Below are 27,490 nucleotides of genomic sequence, written 5' to 3' on the forward strand. Positions count from 1 at the left end.
TAGCATCAGTCATATTAGAACTGGAGAGCATTTCTTCATTGGAAGAAGAGCAACAAAATGGCACCGAAGGCTTGTTTTGATGGAAAATACATTTGCTGTAATTTCTCTACTTGCTTCAGGAAGAGTTCAATTTACAGATGGTACAGCCAATTACCCAACATGTTTGTATTTTTTAAAGTGCCTGCCCTTTTCCAAACAGTTTCCTACGACGGCTTCTAATAAGGTTCTGTGTAACAAACCGTCTGGCGGGTCAGGTTAGTAAAGTAACTACCCATATTTGAATTATTTGATTTAGTAAATGAAGGATGAAAAGAAGACACAGATACGGGTAAATAGACTTTATTTTTCAAAGCATGTTTACAGTATTGAAAATGTATTTTTTTTATTTCTCCTCTTAGCCCTGGCAACTATTCACTTTAATCCAACTTTTAGAAAATAAAAGAACTCCTATGTACATTCATTCACATTTGATAACAAGCAAAGATATTATTACATGTGCTTACTGTACATATAAACATATGCTAAAGTGTCCAATGAAATTAATGAGCATTTGTTTTTTTTATACAATGTTAAATAGTAGTGGAGGTCCCTATCAGGAAATAGAGCACATAGGAAATATTTCAGCAGTACAATTTTGAAAATTTTGATTATGTGGCAGTCAAATGTATGTATATATGTAAATGCGGTCTGACATGGTAGAGTACAAATCAGACGGCCCGACAGAAAAACTATCTCTCACAGACCTTTGACATGCTCCTCAAATATAAGTCAAACCTGTAACTTATCAAAACCCTTTCCTGTCAAATATACGCTTTTATGGAAGACTTTCACATATGCAAGAAGCCAATGTACATCTCAAATTCATATTAGGCCCGACGCAATTAAACTCATTAATTCATCCATCTGAATTCCCCAGAATGAAAAGACACGCAAAAAAAAACCTAAATCAAAAGACAGGAGTGAAGTAACAGGCCTAAACCGTCAAACCTGCATGTACAAAATAAGAGCTTTCACAGGTACACTGGCAAGACTCGTGAGAACGCGGACAATCCCGTCTCGTCAGTAACGGCCTCTTCACAGAGCTTTTGCAAACCTGTTGCAGCAGAGAGCACCTGGGCAAACATGCATTGATCTGCAGACCGGTTGTTTTTTTGTTTTTTTTGGAGTGAATAAGAAAATTTGTTTCACATTTCAACTTATTATTTTCTTAAAAAGAGATGCGATATCTGTCCAGGGGGGGTCATCTGCTGTTCCATCAGCAAACATCCACACACACACTCTCAAAGACCTCGGCCTTCATCATATAAAGTATAAAAAGTCTATACAACTGGAACTCTAATTGTATTTGTGCTACATGGAAAATGATACAGTGTGCGTTATGTACAAGCACAAAACGGATGTCAGCACTTTGGTGTAGGCCTTTTAAAGTAACCTAAGAGATGAACTTGTTTCAGTTTTTTTAAAAGGGACTCCTAAAGCGCATTTAAAAAAACACTAACACTTAACATGGAGAACAGCTACTGACAGCTACCATTCTTCTTTTCCCCCCAACAGATGGCGCTCTTGCTCCCCAGGTCCCACCAACAGCTGACATTCATTACACTGTTTTTTAACTTAACACAGATGTGCGTAACCAAACCTACTCCACTTTCTTTTTTCGCCAAAACTTCACATTTCAACAGACCTTCAACATTGTGCGCCTAATAGGACCAACGCCAACAGTGGCTCAGCAATCCGACAGCCAGCAAAGCCAAATCACACACACGCACGCACACACACGCACGCACGCACGCACACACACACACGCGCAAGTGAAAACTGGTCTACGAGTGTATAAAAATGTCTTTACTTTATTAGGACTTGACAGCACTGCTTTGTAACATTAAAGATCACCAAACGTTCTCTGACACGGCGCAGACGATGAAACGGTTTGGTCTCTTTGATAACAGCATGTCTTACAGTCGATGTCACAGTGAATAAAGTCCCCGACAAAGCTAACCTACCATGTGAACTACAACCAAATGTCTTATCTGGCGTTATGAACATGGAATGTTCAAATTACAGTGCGATGCAGGCTTGTCCCCCAGTTTAGATTAGAAAAGCGGAAACAAAAACTAAAAAAAAAAACACGAAACATTACAGTACAGTGAAAACCTCCCTCGAGTCAAAAGACTGCACACTGATGGGACTATTTAACTCGAGGGCGAAGTTGGACGTAAACACAAGATGCTCTCCTCAAACTAGATGTTTCTTACTTCGAGTCCAGAAAGTCAAAACAATGAAGCCCTCGCCAAAACTACACGGGAACAATGACAGCCGCCCATTTCTGGCACTCCACCGATGCACACAGCACGCTGAGGAAAATAAGGGTGAAAACAAGAGTCACAAGGCAGACCACATGCTTTCTTTTGCGGTTGTTGTAATTTGGCTCATCTCACATAGGAGTGAGGGACAGCACTGGTCTTTCCATGTTGGCATTTCTTCTTTTTTTTTTTCTTCCTCTTTTCATCTGCAGCAAACAAAGCAGGCTCTGTATTGCTCTCATATCATCAGAAATTTGGTTGTAGCAGGGCTGGGCTGGGCCGGGCCCTCGAGGGTCCCCCCCCCCCCCCCATGAAAGCGCATATGAAGGTTTCTCCAGGCAATCAGATTAGTGTTTGGGCCACCTGTCAGTCCCGTAGGCGGTCACTATGCGTTGGTTACGACTAAGGCGGCATTCCTCCTTCATCTTATTTATAGCGATTTGAGCTACAAAAAAAAGCAGCTGTTGGATACAATACGCTGATATCGTGTTAATATCTAATTGATATTAGGATAATTCAAACGGCCAAAACTAAATTCAGCTATGTGGGTTTTCACATTATAGCAGGTCTCGAGTCTCTGCCTCACACTCGCCCACATTGCAAATGACCTGGGCTCCCGGTTAACAAAGGTGTGACGGCAGAGGAAGGATAAGCTTGTGGTCCATTTAATCGATGGAGATATGGACATGTGGAGGGGACCTGTAGGCACAAAGCAGGACAGACTCTGAATCTGGCTCTTCCCTACACAAGACCCCTACAGGGCGCTCTGCGTTCACAATGTGAGCCTCAGAGAAGAGTGGAAGGAAGGAAGAGCAAAAAGAAGAGACGATGAGGGGGCGGGGGGCTATTATTCGGGTAAGTTCAGCGCAGCCACCTCCAGTTTCATCTTGAAGTACTGGTTGAAGCGCAGGACTGCATATCTGAGACACAGAGAGGAGGGCAGTGTCAGAGATAAGATACAAAAAATAAAATGTACTAGACATATTAGCAACACGGAAAGCAGTGCAGAAATATCAGACTGTTCTTCACATTTTGTTCTTAAACATATGACTAACTGAAATCTGCTTGGCAGAGCAAAGTGAAACAGCTGTTGATAAAGTGTGCTTTATTTTAATATGCATTTCAAGATGGCTACATACCCCAAGAAGTCAAAGTCGATGGTGGAGACCTTGGCCTGAATCAGAGCCCAGAGACCCCAGAAGAAGTGAGATGCCTTCACGCAGGGAAAAAAACAAAAGAAAAGAAGAAGAGACAAAGAGGATTATACTCACAGTCTAAAAGTAAATGTCGAATCTAATTACCCAACACGGCACACTCAAGCATGTACAAAGCCAGCAGGAGCCCTATGGCAACGACAACAAATAGCTGCCCATCCTCCACACGGCCCTCTGTTCCTCTCGACATTAAACGAGGCAGAGCGAGGCTCGGGGGAGAGCGCTGAGCCTCAGAGGGGTTACACGCCGTCTTTACGAGCATCCATCTCTCACATTCAGAGCAGCAGGGGGTAGTGCAGGTTACGGCCCACATCAACCTGTGCGCCGTTTAACCCGCATCACACTGTAATCCGGGGTTTGCTGACCCGACACCTGGCAACAGGCCCGGAACATCAACTCAGAACAAGCTTAGTGTTCAATTTAAATTCTTTGACCATGCAGTTTATGTCAAGGCCAATTAATAATTAGAACTTAGTTTAATGATTAACTATTTAACTACTGAGAAAATACATTATATGCAAATGTAGTTGTTTTTTCTTTCAGTGTACAACTTTGTTATCAGCCTCAGCGCACAAGTGTGTCGGCAAACAGAACTCATGTGGGCGACCACGAGCCATGACTGCAACTGAGGCGATGACAAGATAAGCAAAAATAACCATGCAAAACAAATAGAGGCCTAAATGCACTCCGACGACTCCCTACGAGAGTCTAAGGACGGCCATATGCAGATAAACAAATGCTCACCAGGGCAAATCGGTTGACTTGGACGTAAAGAATCTCCACCTCTGCGTCCGTCACTTCATCGCATTGGCCTTTGTGCTCCTTATAGGCCTCCAGGTAGGAGCGGAGCCACTGCAGCTGAAAGGCCCGCTGAGGGTAGTGACTATAATCCACCTCATTCAGGCCTGCAAACACATGCAACACACACACACACACACACACAGGCTTAACACTCAAGCGGCCATTTCATACGCACGTCAGGTTTATAGGTATCACAGGCAGAGCAAAGTCACACTCACCGGCAAACTCATTGAAATGGTTCCCAATGTCGTAGGCTTGGTAATTGTACCCAGCGTACTCGTAGTCAATGAACTTTACGTTGCCTGCAGAGAGAACGAGGTTTGTTTAGACCAGAGGCACAGGAAGCAGGCACAGAATGATTATGTGTTTTTCCCTTTGATAACTCAGAATGTCAAGGCTTTTCATTTCATACTGTAAACTCTCGTCCTGTCTGACTGGTGTGGCTGGCTAGTTTGCCGATTGTGGGGCACGGAGTAAGAGCTTGCATTTTGAGGAAAGTAGACCGTAGAGGGAGACTTCAGCACAGGTAATGTAATAAAAAGGGAATTAAGAAGACATTTAAACTTAGAGGTATACTTCTTAAAATAATCTAGTGACTTCTACGCATGCACTATCGTGTTGTATTAGGATAAATACAATCAAAATGTTAAGATTTGTGGAAGTCAACAACTATATTGAAAATAGAAGCTTTCGTTAAGCAACTGCAGGAAAGGAGGTTGAGCAGTCAATCTACGATGACATCTTTCGTAAACAGATTAGCGCTACTAACCGACTTATCGGCGGATTTTATTTTTTTTCCCCACAAGACCGCAAAATAGGCAGCCGGGATACATTAGCAGAGATGAAAATGTGTGATGCAACACATGGAACGCATACAAAACTCTAGGAGGAGAAGAAAAAAAAAAAAAGGGGGAGTGCATCTGGCTTTTCAAAGGATTGTTTGTTTTGGATACATGCACAGAATAAAAGAAAAGGGGAAATGGCCAACAAGTCAAAGTTACGTTTTGAGGCAGATGAAGGAAAACGGGCAGAGAAAGCAGAGGGACAAAAGGGAGGAAGATAGTAAAACACAAAGAGACACTTAAGTGGTCCGAAGAAGAGTACAGCGAGCTGCCGAAGCAAACGTACAGCAACACACTGTTTGATACGTTCCCTCGGTGTACTCGTCGGTAAACTGGAGTTTATCGTCAAGAGCGATCTCAACACATATTTCACAGTCTCAGTCTCAGTGGGGTTTGTGAGGATCCTTTACAGCTTGAAGTCAAGCCAACGTCACGAACACTAGACTAACAGCTCAAAAGCTGGAAATGAATTCTTGGCACCGACGTCTGAAAAACGTTTAAATCCAAATGTTCGTGCACGGAGAGGGAGGATCAAAGAATGTGTTTGCCGATTGCATTTGTAGGCCAGTGAACAAAAAAAAAAAAAAAAAAAAAAAAAAAAGAGGGAAGGACTGATCTCAAAATGGCGGCGGCTGATCTCAAAATACAAACCCTTACTTTTACAAGCCCGGTTGTTTACACAAGAATAGATATTAACCAATAAATGTTACTTTAAAAAAAAAGAACAAGTACGTTAAAATCAAATGTGTCCAGTCTTGAACGCTTTTGGTTTGGCTAAATTTCTTTGGCTTATTAACATGTGGAACATTAGTTTTTGAGGTGGTGCTGGACTACAGAGAAAGTCACTTTGAGGTGGGTTACCAGCTGACGTGTAGGTCCTAGCGGGACACAACTGAACACCTCCAGGCAGTGGCTATAGCCCCCCCTGTGCAGCAGATGAAAAGGTTGGGGCAAACACATCTTCCACACATGCGCACTCTCACACTGACATATTTGTCTTTTTATCCATTCTCGCACCCACGCACAGTGTCGAAAAACATCAGGCCCTGCAGCCAAAACTCCCTTTTCTTTTCTTGCCCCCCCTCCTCCTCCTCACGCATGCAACCTCACTTCCCCTTCTCACAACACTCCCCTCCAATGCTCCCTTCCCATTGGTCCGCTGTGAACCCAATAGCGCGACACCTCGGCCGCTTCTGCAAATGACAGAATCTTTGATAAGCTTCCTGTTGGCTGCAGAGTTGACGATTTTGTGGCCCGTGGGACCCAGTAAAATGTGTGCGGATTTCTCGTTCTTTGGAAATAAGCGGAGTAAAGTGAGCAGGGCAGGGAAACTACAGCAGCCTGCGTTGGCGACTGAGAGACACAGTAAAGAGAGACAAAAAGACAAGAGGGGGAAAAGTAATGCAGCACTTGTTGAGAGTGGTTTTGAAACAGTATCTTTGGAAAACGGAGAATAAAAGCTTCCACCGCTTCCGTTTATGGGTTTATCAATACAGGAAGTGGTGGCTTCTCTGCAAGTCGCGTTTGGCAGACAAGTGGTTACAAGTCAGCGACTACGGCTGTGACAGGAAGCAGCATGGTAGCCGTTCACTCTCTTTTCATGCCTACTCAATAAACAGAGCCGTAGGTGGTAGACCCGAGTTTGCGACGACGGTTTAGACGGCTTGATCTGCCACGGTAAGATTAGATATGTACGGATGATTGCTTAATTCCCTGGACTCTACTGTGGTGTACATTCCATTGTGCTCGTCATCTGTAGGTGTGGTGGAGTTGCGTTTAGTGAGACGTATCGGTGAAATTCCCTTTCTAGTATTAATCAATAATACTTCCAAACAGAAGATGACCTCAGCCTTACTTATTGAAGCCTGAAACATGATTCTGCAAGTCTGTAAATATGGATGGATGGCTGTTGTGCACTGTGTCTTTCAAATGTCTGCGCAATTGACCTACGCTATTCATTACCTTATTAGCATTACCATTAAACACTCATTGGACACATACAAGATGGCGAATATTCCCTTTAAGGGAGTTCCGTGCTGGGTTTTGGTCCAATCCCAGTGAAATTGGATAAGTCAGCGTTTATTTGAAATGCAAAACCACAGATTCAAATGAGATCGTGCAGGCGTGCAGGGCTACTTCTGTGAGCTACGGTTAACCGGACTCTCTGTTCGATGTGCTCAGGCAAAGGCAAAGGGGTTTCCCCACATTTTTTGCAGAGGCGTGTTTCAGCTTCAAACGGATAGAGCAGATGATTTCTATATTAATGTTTATGTCAACAAATCCCATTAAAAAGACCAAAACCAACAACGTGGTAGTCTGTCTCTCTGTACTCCCCCAGCCTGTGGCTCTCAGCCCGAAGCTCATTCATCCCTTCTGAAGACGAACCACTAAAAATAGGGTCACAAATAAACACCTTCAATAAATTAAATTTAAAAAAAGGCTTAGCAGTTTACTTACGCACTGTTATTTGCTAATATTAAACAAACATGAGTCAAAAGTGAACTTATTGGCTATCTGGTGTGGGTTATGTGGTACCGACTCATAAATAAACTACATTGTGTGTGTGTTTAAAACGTCACCCAGTCAAACAGTGTGGCTCACTGTGTTTTTAATCTCCTGGACAACAATGGAGCTCTATCGCCAGGAACAACACGCTATAAATAGGGTTTTGGCCACACAGGGAATACTTGTTAGTCTGGTCAATTCAATGTTGGTTTGGTTTTTCCCCGATGGGACTTGTTGACAATAAGAAAAATACAGAACATCGCCAAGACATATACTCGCCCCGGTTATCATTATTGATGCTGTGGAATGGAAATTGCGCAGTAAGGAGGAGTGACGGAAAGTAGCTTTACACTTTTAGGCATTTAGGCTGGTGCTCAGAGTGACTCAAAGCAAGTGCAAACCATTTAAAAAAACAAACATTTGTGTAATAACCAGCATCGTAAGTAGCCTCAATACTGTCAAGAGGGGAAAACTGGTGAGCGAGTAGCAATGGAGGGTAATAGGTAGGTACAGGGCTCCTACTGCTGCCATGAACTCATCCCGATTAACCCGAGCAGTGGGCAGACTACGCGAGGGCCCTCAAAGCCGACTGAGGTTTGTCTCTCTCCATTGCCTCCCCAGGGCAGGGCGGCGCAGGGCAGCCACAGCCTCGGCTGTCATTCCTAGGGGAGAAAGGCTAGACACAAGGAGCTGTGAGAAGGGCCCCGCCCCTCGCCGCAAACCGACGAGGGGGCTGACAGCTCTTTATCACCCCCACCCCACCTCCCGCATACATAAAAAAAAATAAAAACCTCTCTTCTTTCCCACCCTCTCTCATTTGTCCTGACCAGTTTATCCCAAAATTCCTCTGCTACAAAGACAATGATAAGAACAGTTTCACTGACTCGTACAGTCTCATTGACCAGAATAAACAAAGTCGCTCAGTGCAAAAAAGCAAAGCTGAGGACAGGTTGCTTGACCTTCATACCATCAAAATAGCATTGCTATAGCACCAAAAACATGTGCTGTCAATAGGACTAAGACTTGGTATGTGGTATGATGTAATGGCATTGTTTGTTTCACGCTGATAACAGTGGTTTACGTTCTAAGTTTTCAGCACAGAATTAGAACGACAGATCAGACAAGATTTTGGGGAAAAAAAGACAGAAATCCATATAAGGAACGACTTTACCTTTAAAAAAAAAGGTAAGGGGAATTTAAATCCAGTAGAATAAATATAATCCGACAGATTTAATACAAATCTATTGGAGGCAGATACACATTTTTCAGCCCCGCCCTCCAATCCGCATCAGTCAACACGCGACTTTAAATTTGCGTCGTGTTTCTCCCATTTCAAATGGAGGATTCCGTCTCAGAGCCGAGCGCCCAAAGGAACAGGTTTGTCTTCTCTGGCCGTTCTAACTCTTTGCCTTGCAGCCCAATGCAAACACCGGCAATGAGTGAAGCATGTGACTAGGGTCGAGGAAGTGCAGTTAATGCCACCCTACCTGAGCGCAGAGACCAAATGCAGTTCACACTACACAACACAATTCAGTCACACAGTAACGTCTATGACTACATTTCTGCAGTTAATACTCACCTGCCTCCTCATTATAAATTATGTTTTTGCAGAGAAGGTCGTTGTGGCAGAGAACAACTGGGGAGCCCAGCACAGACAGGCTCTGCTGGAGCCACACCAGCTCTTTTCGGAGGCAGAGAGGGCTTGGTACCTCCATAGTCAACCTGGAGGGGGGCAGAGTCAAAGAGGGTGAATGCCGTATATTGAAAAGACGTCGGTGCATTGTTAGTATTAATAGAGGGACAGACGGAGATAAGAGTCAATAAAAGGGGAACCTGAAAGTAAGACTTAGAAATAGAGGTGAGGACAGAAATAGGAACAGAAAATAAGAAGCATGCTACGGGAAGAGAGGGAAACAAATAACTCATTTTACAGACACTTTGCCATATCATTTATGAGGAAGATGTGGAGAGAAAAGAGATGAATTGCTATCTTAACCACTAAAAGACCACATGATCATGTATGGATGCTCTTTATGTAATACATTTTGCATAACAACAGTGGTGTCTCACAAAAACTTAAGGAGCAAACAGGGAACATTTCTGAGAATAATACGCGCCATTAACAGAATAAGAACTGACGACCTCCCAATATGAGATTAGAAGAAGATGTTGTGACTCAAATTAAGCCCTCACTACAGCTTGTGTACAACTGCATTTCCTGCCCATTAAATTAGGTTTTGTTATTACAGTCGTGACACCATAACTGATACGCGATGCTACTTGCAGCAGGATTACTATTTTTGTCCATTTTCCCCGTTTCTAGAAAACGTCTTTATTTTATGCAAAGAAGCAGGTTGCTCTTTTCTCTGGTTGCTTGGTTTGGTTCAGTTCATTTCTTTATTTGTCAGACTATGCAGTGCAAATGTTTAGTTGCACCCAACATGATCAGACGAGCTGACAAGAAACAAACATTGCGCAACACATAATTTAAAGAGCAAACATAACTTATTATGGCCGTGAGCCACGTGCTAAGCACTCCACCCAGTTAGTTGTTTTTGCCTTCAACACAGCTAAAGCCCAAAGATGCTGCGGGTGTCGCGGTCTTTCATGAGCCTCAGCGGTTCTCTGGCAGTGATCATGTGTTAGTGGTCTGGCTGGCCTCCAAGGAAACTTACAGCCTGAAAAGTCAGCGTTTGTTTTGGATTCACTTTGGGCGTCACCACAAACGTAAGGTTGTTGTTATTGCAAACTTAATGTTAAAAAAAAAACAACAAGATCCAGCGGTGCAAGAAATGCCCAAATTGTCATTACTCAATTTGCCTGCCCGTAGCGCACCTGCATTGTTTTTTCCATTGGTACTGACACACCAGGAATACTTGGGTAGATACTTATTTAGATGAAGATAGAACTACACGGTTTGTTTAGTGTCATTCTACAACACGGGCTACGAAATATGAGCGATGCCAGACGGCAGGAGCATGAACATTTCTCATGTTTTCAGGGTGCTGCTCTTTCCCGTTTCTTGTCATTTTGAGAGAAATCGTTATTAACCTCAGCTGTGAGACATCTACATGCATATGACAGCAGGAACTCTTGTATCATTGCACACGGGGTTGTTTGGAACATTATTGACTCACTGATAAGAGACGTATGAAGTCATAGTTCCACGTGGACAGATATACACATGAGGCAAAGCCATACGTGTCCAAACAATGTGATTAGAGGCTTTCCTTCTTCTTACTATTCAGCCTTCTTTAAAAAAAAAGGTCTTAAAAGATCTAAAAATCACATATTTATGCCTTAAGTTCTTCAAATCTATTTATTGAAGGGCTTATTTTTTGTACTTAACGTCAATTTAAATGCAGGGTTGGTCATAAAATATGACAATAATCTAATATCCTCCTTCAAGTTACATTACACTTTATAATAATTTATATGTTTAATGAGTACACTGCTTTTCAAAGGTTTGTTCTCGCTTTGTTTCAGTAATTAGGATTTGGTGGTGAATTTAAGTCCCAAGTATTATGATGCATTTGTCTAAATGTCGCTTATGTAAAACCTGCAGATAAGCGGTTTGGCGAGTCCTGAACTGTACAATCGTCCTACACATCAGACCAGCACATACCGGCACTTTGCAAAACGTTGAGGCCACGCCCCTTTTGGAGAGAACGCCAAAGACCCTGTGGATATCACTGCAATTTGACACGTTTGATTTAATGTATTTCTTGTCAAACAAACGTTTGTTTTATCGAGATGTTTAGCGATTGTTTCGCGACCTGAACCTGAGCATCTGTGATACTGTAGTAAATTAAAGTTAATATTAAAGTGTTATTCGTTAAAAGAAATCTGCCACCTACCCCACTGACAGTGAATATTCACGTCTCACATGAGCCTCAAATCTCAGTGGGAAAGCCTCAGTTAACCACCTTACATAACAGCTTTTCAGCTTGGAGACATGTTTCATCTTCCTCGACCTATGCCGTTTGTCCCTGAAAAAGGGGCGTGGTGATGAGCGCCTACTCTGGATGAGTTATTGCCGGTCTGACGTATAACACATTTTTGCAACTCAGCCAGGACTGTTTAACAGACTGACTTTACAGGGCCAGAGGTGAACGTCTGACATGTGATCAGGAGTCTAAGGACCCGGCAGGTGTCCGAACCTTCCTCTACATGGCCTCACCTGGTGTTTCGCTCTGGGTCCTTGAAGCACTTGGGGATGAGAGCGAAGTACTTGCCCATCTTCAGCCACATGTCAGACTGGGGCACCCAGCCATTGTGTGCATGGATGGCATGGTACTTGGCCAGCTGCCTGGCAATGAGACTGCAAGGTAGGAAAGACAGAAAACCGGAGGGCTTGAATTAGAGAAGCGAGTAGCGACATGTGAATGGACATTTACATCCTTTTTAAATGTTCAAGCTCAACGTTGGCTTTGGTTTTCAACCCAGACACAAGAGCTACTTGAGCAGGTAAATGACTACGAAAGAGATGAACATTTTATCGTTTAGTTTTAAACTTAATACAATATCAGTGCACACCAGTCATCTCCACCAAGTTCATGAAAGATTCTCCTCAGCTGAGGTTACATTTCGGGTGCAGAAACCTTTAAGCCACTGAGTAGGACTGATTTTCGTTGAATTTTCTGAATTGTACAAGTTCCACAGGGTGCATCTGAAGGATCCTGTTTATGTGGTTGTGTCGGTATGTATGAGTGGGTGTGCGTGTCTGTCAAGCCTGCACAGTTCGCCTCGAAGTGGCAGGAACAGGTGACAAGATTCTTTTGCATAAAAAGGATAAGTAGTTTTACCTGAACACAGGTTGGCTGCGAATGTCCTCAGGCTCCAGGGCCGTTCCTTGCAGAAATTCATAGCAAAGGCCATTGTTGAAGGTGCAGTATAGGTGTGGGGCACAGCGGTTTGCATGTAGTACTCGGAAACTTTTCACTTCATTTTCCCGGTCAACCAACAATTCAGTTTTGTTGCCATAAATACGGACCAGGACCACATCCTGGACGACTGCACCCACGTAGCAACCCAGCAGCTTATTGGTGATCCCGTCTGTGAAGAACTGCAGGGACAAGAAGAGGAAAATGTGGAGAACAGGTGAATCAGGCAAGAAGTCACAATTTATCCTCTACCCGGTGGGGCCTTACTTACAGTAAACCACATAAGTACTATGAAAACCTACATTGTTTGGAGTATTACACAAGTTGTGAGAGGAATCTGCCAAGCCACACAAAAACAGAGAAAAGGAATGAATGTAGCATTGAAGGATTAAGGCCTGTCTGGGTTGATTTAAGCTGGACTGTATCTGCTGGGAAGCTGGGGACTTTTATTTGAGGGGGGGGGGGGATGTCAACATACCAGCCCTTATTGTTCACTCCATTAGGCGTAGACCGAGAAAAACAGGTCAGGAATTTGTTTTGGCATGGGGAAGCTATGGCAGGCATTTGCTGAGTTGCCACTTTTGCTCCCTCATTGATGAATATAGGCATGTGTGGCGGAGCATGTGACCCATCTCCAACCCTCACTGTGTTTACCAAAAAAGAGCCACACCCCCAGAGTCTGTTACAGGAAAACAAAAATAACTTCGCTCTCTGGCTGACTGTACGCAGAGGATTTAATGCTGAGCTCGTGTATCAGCATGCTTCTCTAGAATAACGGCATGTACGGTTCCGTTTTGCTATTATCTTTGAATTTACTTGACTTTAGCAGATCACAGAGGACACTTTAGAAGGTGACATATAGTCAATACAAAAGTAGTTCGTAGTCGTGCTCTATTTGTCATCCGCGTCTCTTCCTGAAGAGATCTAGACGATGTACTCGGAGTACAGAGTAGCGTCTCAGCCTTGTACATTACAAGAAGCTGTGTCAATAGGGCGCAGCATGATGACAATCGTGACTGAAGCTGTGAGGCACACCTCCTCTCTATCTGTATAACCACCTGCAGGCACAACAAAAAAAAAAAAATGCTAATTCGTGCCATATTTAAAATGCGTAGGTAGTCGAGACGTGCAGGTATGGGTTTACAAGCTGCGCATAGAAGCAGGCAGAAACTCCCCATGTTGGATCTGAAGTGACGCAGATGCTATTTGCAAAGGCAACCCATTAGCGGAGGAATTACCGCAGTACCTTAGTGGCTGCAATAAAGCGAAGGCATTGTCTAACGTCACCATCCGTCTGTGGATGGCAACAGATATTTTATAGTGAAATAGATCGAGCATTTGGGCTGCTCTGCGTGTCATTAGATTAGCTGCTCTGCGTGTCATTAGATTAGCTGGTTTCGTGTGTCATTTGCTCCTGGAATAAATTAACGTTGGTTTTAGCTAACTTGGGTTTTGTCGTGAGGCCACGCTGCTAGCTTACACCGGTCTTCGCAATTGTAAACGACTTCTACTCTAAAGATAGATACCGCTATATACAAGCAAAGGGGGGGTGACATACCAAGAAGATTACAGATTTAAAAAAGAAAAGAAATAAAAAGCACCTTCAGTTTGACCTCGGATGGTTTCCAATTCGGTCTCAGCTCCTTGATCAGCTTCAATGCACCGGATCTGTAGTCGCTTTCGTCAACTGTCACGTCTATTTTGGGCACAGCGGGAGCCTCGTCGGGTACGTGAATGTAGTTGGCCATGCTAAGTCTTTATTTCTTAGGATATCTTAAACTCTGACGATTCGTGTGCTGTTCGCAGGGCCTAAATGCGCAATGTATGAAAATACGTGACGAGCGGCAGATATATAATCCTGGAGGAGCGTTAGTACGTAGTCGGTGTACGGCAACGCCTCTCAAAAAATCCCACCCACTAGAAAAAAAACTTCCCCCGATGCATGCTGGTAGTCGAATGACTCACTAGAAGCGCCTGTTCAAGTCGTCACCGTGCACCGCCGGCGGAGCTTAATAATTAAACACGGAAATATACAAACTAATGTGAATGTAACTCGAAGACAACAACATATACAAACGTATTAGATATATACAAGTGACGTTACAAACTTATACTGTACATAAGAAGGGTTACAAATCAAAGATATGACTCAAACGTTTCTATGGCGATTCAATTATCTCGTCCTTGGTGGATACATACAAGCGTACACATACTAACGCACTATGCTTCTGACGTCACATCCGCAATCTACTTGAATGAAATGAGCTTTGTGTCAAGTCTGGGCGTTTTAAATGTCAGAGATGGGCAGGCCTGTTGTCTGACCCAGAGAGTGTTAACCCCTTTTTACTCAAAGTAATCCGGCTTTCGAGTCTCATGAACACACCCACTCAGGTGCGTCAGGTGTAATGGAAACACGAGAACGTGGAAACGTCTGTGCTTCTGTTTCTTTTAGTGGTTGTTGGACTCATAATAACCAGCTGCGTTAAAGCTATACCCAATTGCCTTATCCCTCATGACATTGCACAACAAAAACCTAATCTTTTAATTTTATAGATATGAACTGAATGACAGATAGAATAAGTAATAAGCCGTTTGTGTGGTCTCATCATTATGTCCACTTTATCCTGTTTCTGCTGTCTATATCTTCTTCGTATATATTAATTATTAAAGGAGCTAGATTTACTGCATGTCATGAACAATTAACACCAATATTGTTTTATTTGCAACAAGGATGTAGGGCCATTGCAACTTGCACAACCAATATGTAACCTATTTAATTTTTTTAAAGTCTGAGGTCCCATAGCAGAGACTCAGTCCCTCTAAAATATAAATCTAAATATACTTTGTATCAAAGGTGACACCCCTGGTGTACTTACAACTTGACCATAAGCCAGTTTGACCACGTAATATCTGTTCCATGCTGGCATCTGCAGAAAAAAAACGTGATCTCTTTGACCGTAACCCCTGTGCAGACAGAAACAATTTTACAGCATTAACAAAGCTCTGGGAGTGAAACCTTTTGCTGTAGTGTGAAGAGAGCCCTGGCCAGCCCTGTAAGAGGTCACACCTCAACACCTCAATGTATCAAATCACCTTTTGCTCTGTACAACAGACCTGTATTGGGCCCATGCAAATCCACTACTACAGACTTGTGAGTTGGGTTCTTCAGAACTATTTTGCAAACTTCTGTCTCTGCTGCGCAGTGACTAAAACTAATCTGAACCAGCCACAGAATTGGACATGAAAGAAAATGTTCCTCAACACATCAAATTCATGCTAGATCTGCCTTGCACCAATTTTACTGCCCTTTTTTTTATGCATGTGTCACCATGGGCAGTGCTGACTCACCTTGTAAACAATGCCCTGCTCTCCACTCACACAGGTGAGCACACTTGGGAGCGCTGTGCAGTGCAATCAGTTGGTTATTTCCACTTGGCAGCTCCAGTTGAGCTAATTGGAGGGTGTCATCTTGCACAGGGATACCTTATCAGTAGCTCTGTAGGGTTATTCACGTTTATTGTCCTTATGTTGACGACGGTCTCTTCTTTTGGAGACTTATTTCTAAAGTTGTAAAGTAGGGAAAATAACTGGAACACGCCCCTATTTGCCCCTCACTATTAAGCTAATATTGTTTACTTTTACTTTTACTATTATTATTTACTTTTACAATGTTGCCTTGATAAACTTTATCAAACAATGGTAGCAGCTAAATCAATGTGGGCAGGTACCTGTTGGTGAACCACTGACTGGTGTTTGACTTCTTTTTGGTTATCTAAATTGTCCGTGTGGAGGTTTCCATGATACTTCTAATGTTTCTTTTCCTATTAAAAGTGGATTTTCAGGAGGTTTACAAATAGCATCATCTCCAAGAGCAACATATCCAAGAAACAATAGACGGCACTATGCGAGCCTGATAATGGCTATTGTTATAGCGCCTGCTGAGGAACAAGAGGAGCCGTGGTTGCTATTTAGGTTGAAATTTGATCAAGGATCGCTAAGACAACATGGCAACATAAGGATTATCTTTCTTTAGCGCCCTGTATTGCTGAACGTATCCCATTATTCTGGGTAAAAAAGTGTCAGTGTCTCTTACCTGCAACTCAGATAGAACATATAAGTTGATGAACAGATGGATTTGCATTTAAGCTACGACTAAATGAAAAAGTATTTTCGAGTCACATCACTCAAGTGCTAGTTAATTAAGTGTTTTGAAAATAATTTATTTTAAAAGGAAAAATATATTCATTAATTTACAAGTGTGTAAATTGCTACTTCATCAGACAGCTTCTTCTCATTGCCAATAAAAACAGAATGCACATTTCCTTCTCATGCCTTTCAGACGTTCTTCAGGCCCAAACAAGTCGCTGAATCAAACCCCTCATGCTCAGTCGAAGTAGTCCTCGATATCAATGTTGGGGTTGAGCAGCTCCTCTCCGTACGGGGTCAGATCCATCTGGTTGAGGATCAGGTTCTCAAAGGTCTCTTCCAGGTCTGTTTCCCCGATCAGCACTGCTCCCACCATCCTACCTCCGCTGAGAACGACCTGGAACAGACACACAGGGGGACATCGTGTGAGATCGGATGCTGTACGTGATGATCTCTCCAGTGGGGGGGGGGGGGGGGGGGGGGGGATAGAATTATTCTGATGACATGACGACATCCCCAGATGCTGTCCCTTTACAAGTTCAACACATAACCAGCTGATCAGGCTTTTGCTTCTGGCTCATTAGCAGCATTAAATCATACCCACAGAAAAACAGTGGCTTCTTTCACACAGCTACAAAAAATTCAAGCGGGACATTTTCCAGATGCCACTGGCTACTACAAGAATGTCTAACAGCAGCCAAGCAACTTGTGATTCTTAAGATTATTTTAGGAGCATTTTCACCTTTATTAGACAGAGCACAGGGTAGAAATGGGAAAGAGAGAGAGAGAAAGAGAGAGAAAGAGAGAGCGAGGTATGACATGCAAGGCTGCAATCGAAACTGGACGTTGTGGTTATACGACATGCGCTGCACCCACATCACCAACATGTGATTTTGGTACTGCTTACACATCATTTATGTCCGAAAGTAAATCCCTTTTTGATGTAAGTGAAGCATTTTTGGTTGTTAAATAACACTGGGTACACTAACACACGGGAGCGTGGGTGCGTTGACTCTCTCGTCGGTATCACCTTGACATACTCCCGGCCTTTGGTGCAGCGTAACAGCAGCTCGTGGTCGGGCCCCAGCCCCTGCCCATTAAACTTCCCCAGCAGGACCACCTGTGGAATGACCAGCAGAGAGGAAGTTGTGTAAATGCACAGTGTGACTGAGCACAAGACATAGAGATACTAAAGTAGCGCTGTGAAATGACCTTGAAAGTAACCAGTTATAATTTGCACAGTAGATGATTAACATTTTTGTTATTATTCAAACAGATTCCCCCCCCACGGACCTTGTAGTTGAAGAATTTGGTGATGTGTGAGAAGAGTTCGAAGCAGAAGTCTAATTCTATTGGTTCAGACAAGACGTGTGCCGCCATGCAGCGGCCGGCGTACCAGCCCATCTGACGGGCCTGCGTCCACAAACGCATCTGCGCGCACACACACACACACACACACACACACACACACACACACACACACACACACACACACACACACACACACACACACACACACACACACACACACACACACACACACACACACACACACACACACACACACACACACACACAGAGTATGAGATTCAAATCTACAGAGGAAGTACAACACTGTTTTTTGGTAGATGCTAGATTGTAGCCACAGAACGTCTTACTCTGCTCCCACTCTACCCCTGATTAGCTAACCAATCTCACTCCTCATGCACAAACCTTAGCATATGGACTCTTCTAATGATGAAATGTACTTGATCACTTCTCCCACCAGTGCCAGGGGACTGAAACAAGCCCGTTTTCTTGACTGCCTAAACTGACTGACAGGCCAAAATAAGTTAGAATCTTGTATATTTTCACAGTTTCCATACCCATTTTCAATGCTATCCTATGTATAAATGACTCAGTACAGTTTGTGTGACAACTACTTATTAAGTTATATCAAGGATATCAGGTTTGTCCTTCAACTCTAGTAAAAGTTTTTCAGTTCATGTGTTTGATGACAAAATCAGTTTGGTCGCTTTAAATCATTAGCAATCAGGCGCTATCCTACGTACTGTAGTTTCTAAAGATGCAAAGTCTGGGGAATAACACTGGCTGTCATGCAACTTAGTTTACCTGCTGCCACAGTGCGCTGTGTTCCCAGCATGCAGTGCACACGTCTCCTGCAGCATACACATCTGGCTCTGATGTCATCATGTGGTCGTCTACCTGCAGGCCGCCATCGTCTGCCAGTGCAAACTAAATACGTAAAGCACCCCCCCCAAAAAAAAAAAAATCATTAGCATTACGAATCAATGTATAATTAATACTATGTCTTGTGAACATGGGTAAAACAAAGTAATTAGCAAACTCTTTCCTGTAAAATGCACATTCATTCTGATGGGTAAAAGGCTTTCCAAAGGGAATTCAACACCAGACTCTTGCCAACAAAGTCTATTGAATTGATAAAAGCTGATCTGTCCTTTTGTGATATCTAGAGGCCTTAATAGCCCGCTGCATTACATAACCTCAGACTGTGTACAAGAAGAGGCAGAATTGCAGTGCTGTAGCAATTAAAAGAGTACAAGAGGGCTGCCTTCGCAATTATTGTCCAAGACGTTGTCATTGATACGGCGGCAGACCTGATGGTCAATGAACACATTTAGTCCTGATTTGCCACTTGATGTGCTTTTCTAACTAGCTGGTCAGCTGTGGGACCATATGATGAATAAGAAGCAACAGGAATTACTTGAATCTCATGGAAAACTACAAAGGTACCCTAAAGCAAACATGACATGGGTGAGTTTACTTACATTGTTGCCGTGGAGAAATGGCTCAGCGTTTGGCACGACACCGGTGGCACTGACAACAAAATCACAGCCAAATGTTTTTCCATTTGTCAGCTTGATGTAAACTGGCCAGGATCCTTCTGAGAAGAGAGAAAAGCTCAAGGGGTGAAAAGTTGGATGGGGGGGGGGGGGGGACGAGGGAAGGATGAGTCACAGGTCAAATCCGAGCGGCCGGTCTAGTTCTCACCGTTCTCAGGTGTGAGTGTTTGCTGTTGGGAATTGAGCAGCTCCGCAGAGGTGAAGATCTTTTCCACCTCACACTGGTATTCCAGTGAAACTCTGCGGGACAGCTGAGCACACGCCAGCAGAGAGAGGTGAGCCAGGAGGAGAGTAACATAACAGAAGTTGAAGACATGCAAAAAATAAACAAAGGCGGACACACTATCTCACCTGCTCTGCTCCTCGTAGAACTATTCCCTCGTGCCAGTCTGGACCGAGGGCACTGCCAGCCTCTGTAGGACCAGAACCAGGCCTTCGTGCGTTTTTATCTTGAAATGAACACACAAAAAACAAGAATATCATCATGTTGGGACAGATGCTGCTGTAGCAGGAGAGAAAATGAGGATATTTACATGTAGTATATTTGAATAAAACTAAAATGCAGACCTGTGAAGGTCTGGGACGCTCCTGGTCCTGGTTCCTCTGTGGTATAGCGAGGTCTCTTACAGGGAGCAGCTTTTCCTGGTTTGTCCACCTCCAGTGATGGAATGAGGAACTGTGCTGCCCCGGCGTCAAAGAAGGTGTTTCCTATGGCCTTGTCCTTCACAGCCCAGATCACCTCGCAGCCCTCCACTTCATACCTAGAGAGAAGATGTTCAGAGACACTGAGTGACTGGACAGAGGGGATGATCTCTGAACATGGCGGTCACGTTTTATGAAGGGGTTTCATATTGGCTCAATGCGCTTTAAATGGAAAAACGTAAACATTTAAATTTCAATAAGTATGACAGAGACGTAGGAACCCAATCACACATGTCTGAAAAAGTAATACACGAAACTATTGTTTCAGTATTTTGGTTATAGTTTACTTACACTAATTCCAGCGCAATCCCACCGTTGCCAACAACAACGATTCTCTTTGCACTGGATAGCTGCTTTTGAAGATGCTGAAACACACAAACATGGGAAACTGTTAAGCATCAACATGTTTCTTTGCTGATATGTGTTGTTTTCACCGTTTCTCGATAATGTCTACATTCAAATGATTGAACTGTATACATTGTGTTATTACCTTCATGCTTTAAACAAATGCAACAGATATTGGAGCAGTTGGGAGTTGTTGAAATGTTACTGGATGTACAGGCCCAGTGCTGTGGAATGTACTGTACCTCAGCACAAACGCCACATTCATCGGGAAGGAAGTAAATGGCACACAGCACAAACAAAATAAAGCTGAAGGTAGTGCTGGGCGGAATGACCAAAAATGTGTATCACGGTATTTTTTAAGATTCTGGCGGTTTCACGGTATATCGCGGGATTTGTTTCTTGACTGTGTTTTTATATAGGTTTATAGTGGCTTACTCTACTGTCAGAAGTACATAGAATATAAAAACACGTTCATGTCATCACGTAAGGCTTTGCTTACTATAGGGTTTGCTCGTTTGTTCGTATAATGTTGGGATAGCAATGTTGGCTGAAGTATTTTCGTCCCGGTAAGACATACCTTGAAACCAGTGGTTTAATCATTGCTCTGAACCCGTCTTTCTCGACTGTCTGTAGCGGGACCATGTCCTTGCAGAGCTGGATCGTTATTGCGTTCGTAATGTTGCTCCACCGCTTGCTTTTCTTGTCATATGCTGCCTCGAGCAAATGCCTCTTCAAGCGATGTGTGACCCTTTGGCTTCACCGTTTAACTCGCGTTAACGTTACTGGTTGACGGCCTTGAATCTGACGGCCGTCATCACACTCTTGGTATTCCAACTCGTGTTTTCTGCTGAGGTGCTGGAGTAAGTTGCTCGTGTTACCACCAGCGTCAACAACAGTGGCTCGACAAACTCGCAAAACGTCAGATTTTGTAAAACCAAAACACTTCCAAACAGCAGACCCAGCTCCTCTCTTGGGCACAGACTCTATTGGTGCATCTCCGGTCTCTCTTTGTTCATCCTGCATCGCTCTTTTCTGTTCTTTAATGTAGCGTTACTGTAGCGATGGAGCCTCTCCCAGCTGTTAGCAGACTGTAGTGCTACCGGGCTAGCTAGCGAGCTGTACCCAGCAGTGACATTTTATAAATGTACAATTATTACAAATTGTTTATTTGTAACAAACTGTTGTGTCGTGGTGTTTTGCCCTGTTAAAGAGCGTTAGTTGTGGGTTATTAATTTATATAAGTTATAAGTTATAACCATGACTAGGGGTCCCTCGCAATACACATAAGAGAACTAGCTCTGACCGCATCCTCCTTAGCGGCGAACAATATATTTAGCTGCCTGTTGAAGAGTGGCAGCAGTTGTTTTCGCTATGACGGTATGTGAAAAATTCACATCATACATGAAATTAAAACCGGTTGACCCGGTTGAACCGGTTGAACCGGTATACCACCCAGCACTAGCTGAAGGGTGTTCTTTCTTGTTACTTATTTGTTCAGTGGAATTTCCGACCTGCGTGTCAATAACAATGCAAACACCCGGAGGGTTGTACCTGGGCGCTGTCTGTGTCCCGTATCCCCAGGACATACGGATTGTCTGAGGTTAGGAGCTTGGGCGTGCCCCCTCCGCAGATACACAGCTTCTCATAACCGAAAACCTGTCCGTCTGCGGTTTCCACAGACTGCAAATAGAAAGAAGAACGGGAAGTAGAGATTCATTTTCACATCAAGCTTTGACTTTAGTTTCTCTCTTCTCACTTTGGTAAAGTAGTGTTTCTTTTCACATACTGGTGTTGTATTTTGGATATAAAACTCATAGTCTAATCACAGCCCTATATACTGCACTTTGACCACGTGCTGTAGCCGCATGTCCACAAGATGGCGATAGTAGACAGATAATAGTCACCAAAAAGCCTTTGTTGAAATATGTTGCAGGAAATCAGTCTGAATTGTAATGAAATTATAACATTATAATCAGTAAACAACTAATGGGGAGCTACAGCAGGGTTGAATTATTATTTACAGTTGGTAGTTACGTACAAATAATACTAGCAGTCACCATTTCTTATTAAATCTAGAATACCAAGCCAGAAACAACATGTTATCTAAACGCAGCAAAACATAAAATACAGAATGATTGTATTTATGCACACTATCCAGATCTATTGGTTTCTGTTCAACTCTGCAAAACAGCTACTTACACGTGATTGTGTGTGAAGTGATTTCACAGCAGAGTGGATGACAGTAAGGTTGGGAAACTTCTCCACCAAAACACTGGATGGTCGCTCCTCAACATCGAACTCTTCTAGTGTCTTGGACACCTTAAATAACAAAAGAAAAGGGTACAGAATATCAAGTGTGTAGAAGGACAGGTGTTTGACACATCAATACAAACTAGAATATATCCATAAATAAGTTTTAATGTCTGATAAATGTGCATTAATTGTACGAGAGACCACGTGGGAAACAAACCCTGTCTGTTTTTAGTGTGCAATGTGTGTATGTATGATGTTTGCCCTCAATTCCACCACCACCACCACCACCACCACCATCATCTTCATCATCATCATCATCATCCTCCTGACCTGTTTATAGTTGGTCACTGCCTTGATATGGGGACCTGCTGTAATCAGAGCCACGTCAGCTGATGGAATCTGGGACGACAGCTGTCAATGAAGATTAAGGTTTAATGCATCGTAACTATAGGACATGCACTGCAGTACAGCCTAGGTACCAAGCTAGGTTCATAGATATATTCTGTGTGGACCTTACGTGATACTTAATGATTTATTTTTCACCTGCTCAACACATGTCACACCCGCGATGCCACCTCCCACGATCACAAACCTAAATGTCTTCTCTTTTCTGTCTGCCATTCCTCATATAAAATTGCAAAGCTAACGGTATCTAGCTAACACTAGCTCTCTTTGCATTTTCAGACAAAATGGTGGTTATATATTTGTCTCTCTCTGCATGGACACGTTGACAAACATTTAAGACCCAACTGGTAATTGGTAAGAGTGTTTAAATGCTCTCAGAAAATTCCTGTGATAGCTAGATACCCACAATTTCCTTTAGCACATGTCAATAGAGCACAGAGGCAACGTAACTTCCGTGTTTACAAGTAACTACGGCAAGAAGCAGGAACGTTTTCCAAGCGCACACACTGAAGGACGCGCTTTGACATACGTTTGTGAGACACCATGGGTCTATGGAAGGAAGAATATCGCATAGTGACTACAATATGTACACATATGTCAAAAATGTATTTATTATTTTTAGTTGATGCATGGCGTTGTTTTTGTCAGTATGATTGAAAGTTTCCACATTTATATGAATGCCTCTATCACGCTTAAAGGCATAACCATAAAGACATACAGGATCACAGGAATATTTTTTGCAAAAAATGATAATGGCTGGATTCCATTTAGCTGGTTTAGTTTTAGGATCCTAGAGTATTGTGTAATGGCTTGTTTGGTGTTTAACTTCTTCACCAATAACAAACGGAGCTTCCCTTCCACCCATGCATCTAATTTCCTGCCAACCCTGTGCAGGGCCATGTGATACCTAATTATATTTACAAAGATTTGTTCGTGGGCATACAACATCATTTAATGACTTTTTTTTCACATATCTGCAGTGCTAGCTATATTAGGGTCAATTATGTCCCCATCTACTCAAACTACTTAGACCTACTGCACAGTATGCAAGATTAAAAACCCAAATCTTTTTCTTTTACCCTATAGCGAAATCCACCATGTCATCATTTGCATTGGCATTTTGTGTGTTTGTCAACGATAATTGAAAATATAGGGCAATTTTAATATCACAAATTAGAATTAGAATCACCTTTAATGGCTAATAGACTAAATTAATTTAACAGCTTTAAGTGCCTCTCATTTACACAGTCATGGCTGAACATAAGGTAAAATGTAAATATACAAAATGCATAAATTGCTTAATATACAGAGCAGTATATTCAGTCTTTGAGAGAAACATTTGGCAGTGAAAGGATATTATTGCTAGAATCAGAAAATGTTACCTTATGTAGATTTATGTGTTGTCTAGTTCTAGTCCCTGCAATAAAACAAATCAACTTTGCAGTGGGAGTAGGTTACAGTCCTTTGTTTTAAACTTTGGTGGTATAGGGCAACCCTCCTGTTTATATTTGTATCTTTAATGTCAGAGATTAATGTGGTTGCCGTGTCATGAATCAGATCTAAAATTCCATCAAAACATCCATCCACTGCCATTACAGCAGTGATAAACAACTCACCACCGGATAACGGTTGAAGTACAGTGCCATTTGTGATTTTACATGAAGTAATCGACAGATCTTGACACGATCCCCATCCGCTGTCAGGGTGTTTGGCGGATAATGGCTGCATTGTTTTTGGATTCGTCAGCTAAAGCCGGCACTTGTTCTATTTTTGAAAAACCTTTTATGCCGGTGTTAACCATGCATGGGAGTATTGATGTCACTGTCTGAGATGATTGGGTCACTGGTAATCAACCACAGGTTAATGCTGTGCGTCATACCTCCCCTCTTGATTTTCATTACGATAACCTGAATAAACCCTACGGGAAGACAACGCATGACTATATGGAATACAGTACTGTGATCACAGATATATAGGAATTTTGTTTATGATGTAAAAACACTAACTGGAACACATTGATTAAAAGTGCTCTTGGATGTTTTTGTGGATGCATTTCAACAGGCTGTGTGGCCCTTGACCATATTATTTACTTCACTTTAAAGCCAACCAAATGCCACAAAACACCCATTGAATTGTTACCACACCAATGCATAGATTACTTGCAGTACAATGCATGTAACCAAGAGTTAAGTAGATTTTTGTAAGGGGGAACCCTGCACAATGGAGGTTAACAGGCTCCATTATTGATCATGTTATGGGATCACAGTTAATTAACCTGACCATATGTATTGGGCTGTAAGTGCTAAGGCTTCTAATTCACTAGAAGTACAAATACCTACAGGCATGTTGTATATTTCAACTAAATGAATCATTTTGCTAAAGAATGCTGTCGAAATGAACATTAGTCACAATGCAATGCAAACTTTATTGTCCACCGTAGTGGAAATGTGTCTTTTACCTCACCTTTGCACAATGCAACATTAATATGTTATGAGGGGGGAAAAAAACATAGAAGTATCACTGATAACTAAATTCACCAACAGAGGTTTTATCAACTCATAACTCCCTGTGAACAACATCTAATCCCTCTTATATGTCATGCAGGAAAAGATAGCTTAGTTTATATCTGTAAAACACTAAATTGTCCCTGTTTTCACCACGTTTAAGATAATAATGATATTGTCATACTTGTTTTCAGTGCTTATATAGACGCTTATCATCTTCTTTCCCTCTCATTTTGGCCTTGCCCGATATAAAAACATGAAAAATGCAACACATGTCTGACTCTCAGTACACTAACAGTTAGCTGTCACCGCAGAGAAAGTCGGTCTTATCTAGAGCTCCTTCCTTCATAAAGTACCTCTGCAACTGAAATGCTGTGTTCTGCACAAACTGCTAGAGTACATTCTTGGTACACACGGTGGAAATGCCGGTGGAAAAAAATCATACTAAGACGGCCAGAAAGCCGAATTCAATAGCTGTCACAGTCGACTTCTTAGCCGGCAGCCTGCAATGTAGAGAGACAAATACCTTGTGTTTAGTCTTAAAAGGGATCTGACAATTAATAATGATGTTGTCTTCTGTGTTTACCAGTGTTATTATACAGTATTCAAATAAACCATTTTTTAGTGGATGTACATTTTTCATCTGCGAAGGTGCTGTCCGTGGTAAGGTGCACTTGTTACAGTAGTGTGCTAAGTGTTGTCTAATCTCTACAAAAACTGAAGTGTAAAAATGACAAATTGCCGCTTTAATGGCATCTGTTGGACCATTTTTAGGCTCAGACCCGAGACTTAATAGCTGCTTCCACACTACATTTAGTCCTTATCCCAGGCTGAGCTAACTGCATATTTACTGTACCGTCATGTTAGTGAAATCTTCTAACTCTCGGCAAGGAAGCAAATAAGTGCATTTCTAAATATGTTGAACTATTCCTTCAAAATGTCGTGCTATGTGATGACATTAGACTGCATAAAAGCAGAGGTTGAATTTGTACCAAAACAAACAGACTGAACAAATGGATTCAGTAAATTCAACCAAATGCCAGTGTGTCTTTTAGAGCCTAAAAGGCATTTGGAGTATACGCTCTCTAAGGCCTCTGTGTTACCAGGCAATGACTCAGACATGCCACGGTCTATAGGTCAGCATTACATTTACGTATAGGGAGCATGGCATTCCTCCTCGGTTACCTGTGTCCACTCCCAGGACGTGGCTCTATAACATCTTGTTAATGTAGCTAATCTAATCTGATCTATTGGATGTCTTGCGGCCTTACTTACAGAGAAACACGATGAAGCAAGTCAGGAGCCATAATATGTAATGATGGCTTAAAACGCATACAGATTAAAATATATATATATATATATGTATTGTCACAATTTTATTATCAAAATCAACATTTATTTCATATGGCTTTACATCTGTTTTCTTTTATTTATTGTTTTGTTATTCACTTTGATGTATTGTTATATTCACATCACGCCAGTGTGGAACAGCGTCAACGAAGCCACGACATGCACAAAGTCAGAAAAGAAAGAACACACATTGACTTTGATGTTTTAAATTAAAGGCACTGTTTCTGAATAAAGTCTATCAAATAAACAAGAAAACTCTGTTCGTAATCATCGCCATCAATGCCACCGTGTTAGTCACGTCATTCTCACAATCACTGTTACATAAGATGTGTGGTTACATCATCGGAGCGCTGGGGACGTTCCTCCGTCGACA

General features: G+C 42.4%; 2 protein-coding genes across 2 annotated transcripts; both read right to left on the minus strand.

Annotated features, from left to right (window-relative positions):
* Positions 1-323: 323 nt before the first annotated feature.
* etnk1 (ethanolamine kinase 1) lies at positions 324-14,426 on the minus strand. The gene is made up of 8 exons (XM_079183735.1): positions 14,150-14,426; positions 12,471-12,730; positions 11,846-11,986; positions 9,245-9,387; positions 4,537-4,620; positions 4,262-4,422; positions 3,443-3,516; positions 324-3,223 (listed from the first exon to the last, which is right to left on the minus strand). The coding sequence occupies exons 1-8, from the start codon at positions 14,294-14,296 to the stop codon at positions 3,151-3,153; spliced, it is 1,083 nt and encodes a 360-aa protein (XP_079039861.1). The 5' UTR covers positions 14,297-14,426; the 3' UTR covers positions 324-3,150.
* Positions 14,427-16,761: 2,335 nt separating this feature from the next.
* On the minus strand, positions 16,762-23,702 carry pyroxd1 (pyridine nucleotide-disulphide oxidoreductase domain 1). Its single transcript, XM_079183918.1, has 13 exons — positions 23,402-23,702; positions 23,189-23,269; positions 22,805-22,924; positions 22,157-22,285; positions 20,552-20,625; positions 20,126-20,319; positions 19,910-20,007; positions 19,707-19,809; positions 19,484-19,599; positions 18,807-18,929; positions 17,988-18,125; positions 17,725-17,814; positions 16,762-17,091 (listed from the first exon to the last, which is right to left on the minus strand). Exons 1-13 carry the CDS (start codon positions 23,477-23,479, stop codon positions 16,933-16,935), a joined length of 1,503 nt encoding a protein of 500 aa, XP_079040044.1. The 5' UTR covers positions 23,480-23,702; the 3' UTR covers positions 16,762-16,932.
* Positions 23,703-27,490: the final 3,788 nt, after the last annotated feature.

Source organism: Pholis gunnellus (assembly GCF_910591455.1).
Source record: "Pholis gunnellus genome assembly, chromosome: 22".
In the NCBI taxonomy this organism is placed as follows: domain Eukaryota; kingdom Metazoa; phylum Chordata; class Actinopteri; order Perciformes; family Pholidae; genus Pholis; species Pholis gunnellus.